We start from the raw sequence: 6,284 nt of genomic DNA, 5'->3' as shown, positions 1-6,284 counted from the left end.
GTATGATGAAATATTCCTTGCTAAGTTTCAAAGGCGGTAAAGAAGAAGGGGAGATTTACTAAGATTTTGCACTGTGTTTGCGTCACAAAAGTGACACAAAACAGTGCAAAATCTTTTTTTCCTAATTTACTTTCTATTGCTAAACTTGTTTAGCGCTGGAAATAACGTTAAAGTAATGTGAAGCAGTGCATATCACGGCTTCGCGCTACTTTGTACCATGGGGGCTGCCAAGGAGGGTGCTTGGGCGTTCCTGTGCCCCACCCATGGTTTCTCACGCTAAACCCAATTTACCAAATACAGTAGATTGGGTTTAGCGTGAGAAAACTGCACCCTTTTAAACTACGCACAATGAAGGAGAAATGCTTTCATTTCTCCTTCATTTTCTGACTTTGCATGCGTGCAGCACTGTGCAACAAACATACAAAGTGGGAAAAGCTTTTCCTCTTGTGTAGGCATAGTATTTTGTATAGGAAGTGTCTCTTTCCTGTACAAAACCTAAGCTGGACTCACACACACACCTAGCGCTCTGGTGCTAAGGTGTGTGCATGGCTCAGGGCCGCTGTAATCTGCGCCCGTGCAAGGGAAAGGGAAGGTGAGAGCCATATCTTTGAAAATATGGTGCTCTCCTGCTCCTTCCCCGTCGCTCAACGCAACGCAGCCTCGCACAGTGGGGCTGTGTGCATTGCTTGGAGATTTAGTAAACCTCCCCTGAAATGTCTTTTACAACCAGTTAAACATTGTGAATTCTCATTCAATTATGCTTCAATTTAGTAATTTTAAATATCTTTACATCCAACAGAAAACAAGCCTTGAATGTACGAAATGACCATCAATAATGAAGCGAATGGTGTAAAACTTCAATAATAGCAGAAATAAGGAGCTACAGTATTCAGGAAAACATCAGCGCAGTCGGCGACAGAGGAACCTGCACACAAACTGACAGATCCCGGATGAAGTATCAAGGGCAGTTCAGTGATTGCAAGAGTCTGAGCCGTGCACCTCAACGCCACAAGATGAAGAAATGACCTTAGGAAAATTAAGGCAACAACAATAACAAACCGCATCCTGTATAAACAAGTGTCCAACACCAGATTTGATCATGGGATCGGTATGATGTGACTACCACACTGCTCTGTTTTCTAAAATTTGCACCAGCCAAAGGGAAGATACATCTTTACCCGCAAGCGTGCATAGCCATAATCTAATCTAAAGGCACAATCGCCTACAAAGACACCTTCTACGTATTAGGAATGTGGCAAATATTTGGTGGCTATTGCATTTTATTGTTAAAACAGAAATCAAACGTGCAAAATACTGCACACATATAAAGTGTGTGAGAAAAACACAAGTGCTTTATCAGCCATGTCGGCCCATCAGGAAATACAGTCATGGGATGTAGACAAATATATACCCGACCCACAGACACTAACCAAGAAAGAAGAATCATACACATACAGCAAGAACTTTAGTTTGTCATCACTACTCAAGCTTCATCAGCACACGTACACAGGACAAAAACCATTCAAGTGCAGTGAACGTGTAAAGTGCTTTAGTCAGTTATCACACCTTCAAAGACATAATCAAACACACACAAGGGAAAAGTCATTTAAATGCAGTGAATGTGTGAAGAGCTTTAGTCGATTATCAAAGCTACAAAGTCATCAGCGAACACACACGGGGGAAAAACCCTATCATTGTAGTGAATGTGACCGTAGTTTTAGTTACTCTTCAGCATTAAGGATTCATCTGCGAACGCACACAGGAGATAAACCATTCAAGTGCAGTGAATGTGTCAAGAGCTTTAGTTGTTTATCAAACCTCCAAAGACATCAGCAAACACACACAAGGGAAAAGCCATTCAAGTGCAGTGAAACTGAGAAGAGCTTTAGTCGATTATCAAACCTACGAAGACATCAACAAACACACACAAGGGAAAAACCATTCAAGTGCAGTGAATGTGCAAAGTGTTTTACTTTCTTGTCACACCTACAAAGCCATCTGTGGAACCACATAGGAGAAAAAAAATTCAAGTGCAGTGAATGTGCAAAGTGCTTCGGTAAGTCATCACACCTACAAAATCATCTGCGAACACACACAGGAGAAAAGCCATTTAAATGCAGTGAATGTGGGAAGAGCTTTAGTCGATTAGATCACCTACAAAGACATCAGCGAATACACTCGAAGGAAAAACCATACGAGTGCAGTGAATGTGGGAAGAGCTGTAATCGATTAGAAAATCTACAAACCCATCAGCGAACACACACAGGGGAAAAACCATACCATTGCAATCAATGTCAAATGATTTTTAGTCGTTACTCAACATTAAGGATTCATCAGCGAACACACACAGGAGAAAAACCATTCAAGTGCAGTGAATGTGCAAAGTGCTTTAGTCGGTTATCAGACCTAAAAAGTCATCAGCGAACACACAAGGGGGAAAAACCCTATCATTGTAGTGAATGTGACAGTAGTTTTCGCAGCTCTGCAGCATTAAGGTGTCATGAGCGAACTCACACAGGAGAAAAACCATTCAAGTGCAATGAATGTCTAAAGAGCTTTAGTCAGTTATCAGTGCTACAAAGTCATCTGCGAACACACACAGGGGAAAAACCATTCAACTGCAGTGAATGTGGGAAGAGCTTTCGTCACTTATCAAACCTCCAAACACATCAGCGAATACACACAGGGGAAAAACCCTACCATTGTAGTGAATGTGACAGTAGTTTTCGCAGCTCTTCAGCATTAAGGATTCATCAGCAAACTCACACAGGAGAAAAACCATTCAAGTGCAATGAATGTGTCAAGAGCTTTAGTCAATTATCACACCTCAAAATACATCAGCGAGCACACACAGGGGAAAAACCATTCAACTGCAGTGAATGTGGGAAGAGCTTTCGTCACTTATCAAACCTCCAAACACATCAGCGAACACACACAGGGGAAAAACCATTCAACTGCAGTGAATGTGTGAAGAGCTTTAGTCACTTATCAAACCTCCAAACACATCAGCGAACACATACAGGGGAAAAACCCTATAATTGTAGTGAATGTAACAGTAGTTTTCGCGTCTCTTCAGCATTAAGGATTCATCAGCGAACTCACACAGGAGAAAAACCATTCAAGTGCAGTGAATGTCTGAAGAGCTTTAGTCAATTATCAGTGCTACAAATACATCAGCAATCACACACAGGGGAAAAACCATTCAACTGCAGTGAATGTGTGAAGAGCTTTAGTCACTTATCAAACCTCCAAACACATCAGCGAACACACACAGGGGAAAAACCCTATCATTGTAGTGAATGTGACAGTAGTTTTCGCGGCTCTTCAGCATTAAGGATTCATCAGCGAACACACACAGGAGAAAAAACATTCAAGTGCTGTGAATGTGCAAAGTGCTTTAGTCAGTTATCACACCTTCAAAGTCATCAGCGAACACACACGGGGGAAAAACTATTCAGCGGCAGTGAATGCGGGAAGAGCTTTACTCACTTATCAAACCTCCAAACATATCAGCAAACACAGAGACTCCGGAAAGAACTTAAGAACATCAAAAATAATACTGACCCATCTGAGGACATCGACAAGAGCAGAACAGTGCAGTTATTGTGAGAGGAATGAATTACGGAAAAAGATTCAATTCAAATTATGTGGGACATTGAAATGCCAGGTGATAGAAGACCGGACTAGCAGTAAAGAAGGAAAATAGATAACAGTATTTACAGAATTATAAATGTGTTTGTTTTCAGTGATTGTTCACTTCCGTACACATAGCAAAGCAGCATGATGTACCAGGATACACAGTGGGAGGCTAGCACAATGTGGACTAAAAGAAAAGAAAAATTGTTGATTTTTATTTAGTGAAAAAGAGATACAAAGAAAAACATTCAATCGCACCTGACCACACCATCTGTAAAAGCAACACTGAACAATACTGGGACTAACAACGATATTTTCAGCTAACTTGTCGGATTAGTGATAAAACCTATAAGCCAAACACACCCAGAGTGGACATGCTGTCAGGGCTCTGGAGATGGGAAACTTCATTGGTAAAATGTAGATATTACTATTAACAAATGCCACTGCAGTATATGTGATGTACTAAAGTGAAGCACAGGTGTTCAAGAAATAACCTGTTTTGAGATATAAAAGAGCATATACCTTGTTTCTAACCCCTTCAGTGCTGCGCGAATTCCGCTGCAGTGCTGAAGGTTCTAAAGAACCTATGGACTCATGACGGAACGGTTCCATCATGAGCACAGGCCAACCGACGCTCATGACGGAACCGTTCCGTCATGAGCACCCAAGGGGTTAAGTAATGTTTGCTGCATCTTTTACACTCTGTTATCGGTTGATGGATCAGCTCATGCCTCGGGCCTTATAACTAAGTGTGACCCGTGGCTCCTCTCCGACATGGCTCACCCTATTCATTTTGTGACTTGCCAAACTCTACTTTTTACCAGAATTGAGCCATTGTAAGCAGTCGACTCTGTTTGAAGAATGTTGTGAAATAGCGAAATCCCACATCAAAAGTATATATGTGACTGGACAATCAGTTGCAGTCCCAGCAACTAGTCTTCCACACTTGATTGTCCCTTGTCCTCCAATGTTCTAAAGGATTTGTCGTATGAATGCCAGATGTGGCAGTGACATTCATGAAGCTAACGCTAACAGGAGTGTGTGGAAGATAGAGAGGGTGAGAGATAAAGAGAGCGAGAGAGACAAAGAAAGGGGCGAGAAATAGAGAGAAATGGAAAGAGGGGGAACTGTACGTTATTTGTACTCACCTAAAAATAGAAGAAGCAGCCAAATACATGTCAATGTGTGACATCACCAGAGAAATGGACTGAACACCTGTGAATGTATATGTTTATTTTTAATACCTATAGACCCATGTCATGCCAATAAACAGCGCACAAGTAAGGAAAATAGTGAAGTGATGTCAGGCCCTTATACTAATTTTCACGTGAAAGGTTGACGGCCTGTTTTAAAAACACAAAAACAAGAAACATAAAATAATGTAAAAATAAGTTTTTGGTTTTAGTTTTTTATACATCATGTATTTTTCCCACTATTACTTTGTAACTAAACTCGGAAATGACTGAAAGTGTAAATATTTTTAAACAGAAATGGAAATTACATTTTTAAACAGTTTTCAGAGTATAAATAAAATGTGCTTTTAATTTGCGTTTGTTTCCTGACGTTATTCTTTATCCAGCCCCTAAGCCCCAATGTGTTTCACATTTACAGTGTATTAATCGAAAGAAGGGCTAATTTTGTCAAGTACTCTGTTCCTCTCTTGCGCCACTCACACAAACAAACACTCAGAGGCCTGTGTCTGCAGAGCTGGGGCACAAAGTAACAATTATCATTCGCAGGCTAAGGAGCTAGGTGGAACTGAGTGCCGTTTCTAGATAATAGTGGGGGGACCCCTTCAAACTGTGGCTACTCTCCGACTTGTGCCGTGCTGATAAAGCAATAGTGAATTTGACTAATTTATGATGAATTGAAATGAGAGAAAGAGAAGAGAGCGAGGTGCAGGATATATTAAAGAAAATGAAAAAAGAGACACAAGACTTTACCCTTTTCTGTGTACAAGCTGTGCTGTGCGTTGTGAACAGGTTGTCACCCCCTTTGTATGTAAATGAGCTTCTGTGACCAGACACCCCAGGCTCCCATCTCTTCTAGCGTGGATGATAATGTGAGTACTGTAAGGTAATCATAAACTAGGGCTATATTGAGAAATAATCGGCTTTCAGGTCTCACAGCTGTGGATATGTAGTTCTTTTATTAGTTTTTTAAAATTTACTTTAGTTTGCAGCAATTCTCAAGGTTACTTTTTCTCAGTATATCGCTTTATATCGCTCTTTGCGCTTCATCAGTTAAACGTGAGGTTTGATGTAGGATTTGTTGTCAGTGTCCCTAGACCATGTCCCAATCCCTTTGTCCTCGATTTGTCAGCATGTGTTTTGTCCACACACTGGTCTAGGATGGGCCTTCTCAAGGTTGAAAGCGCGGTAATAGGAATAATAAATCAGACATATTTGAAATTGTATGTAAACAAATGCGTGCCTTTCAGTTATCAGGCACCACCAGACACATCTACACATGTAATTGAGCACACACATGTAATTGAGCACCAGACTAAAGTGACTCCTCCCTATATGTAAGGGGGAGAAGGTGTGACGTCCTGTGTCATGATATTCTGGAATGTGGGGATGGTTGCTAGGCCGTGAGCTGGAATAGAGACATTTGTCCGTTGGTCTTAGCTTGTTGATGGATGGGGT

General features: G+C 41.0%; 1 protein-coding gene across 1 annotated transcript; it reads left to right on the top strand.

The window, feature by feature from the left end:
* The first annotated feature begins 1,362 nt into the window (after positions 1-1,362).
* Positions 1,363-4,214, top strand: LOC144806425 (uncharacterized). The gene has a single exon (XM_078672793.1). The coding sequence runs from the start codon at positions 1,363-1,365 to the stop codon at positions 3,607-3,609; it is 2,247 nt and encodes a 748-aa protein (XP_078528919.1). The 3' UTR covers positions 3,610-4,214.
* The last annotated feature ends 2,070 nt before the right edge of the window (positions 4,215-6,284 follow it).

The sequence above is a fragment of the Lissotriton helveticus genome, chromosome 1_2, assembly GCF_964261635.1.
Source record: "Lissotriton helveticus chromosome 1_2, aLisHel1.1, whole genome shotgun sequence".
NCBI classification, from domain to species: domain Eukaryota; kingdom Metazoa; phylum Chordata; class Amphibia; order Caudata; family Salamandridae; genus Lissotriton; species Lissotriton helveticus.
This window is presented reverse-complemented; position numbering and strand designations above follow the sequence as displayed.

Coding starts and splice junctions, on each gene's coding strand:
- LOC144806425 (XM_078672793.1), top strand. CDS start 1,363: ATGTCGGCCCATCAGGAAATACAGTCATGGGATGTAGACAAATATATA.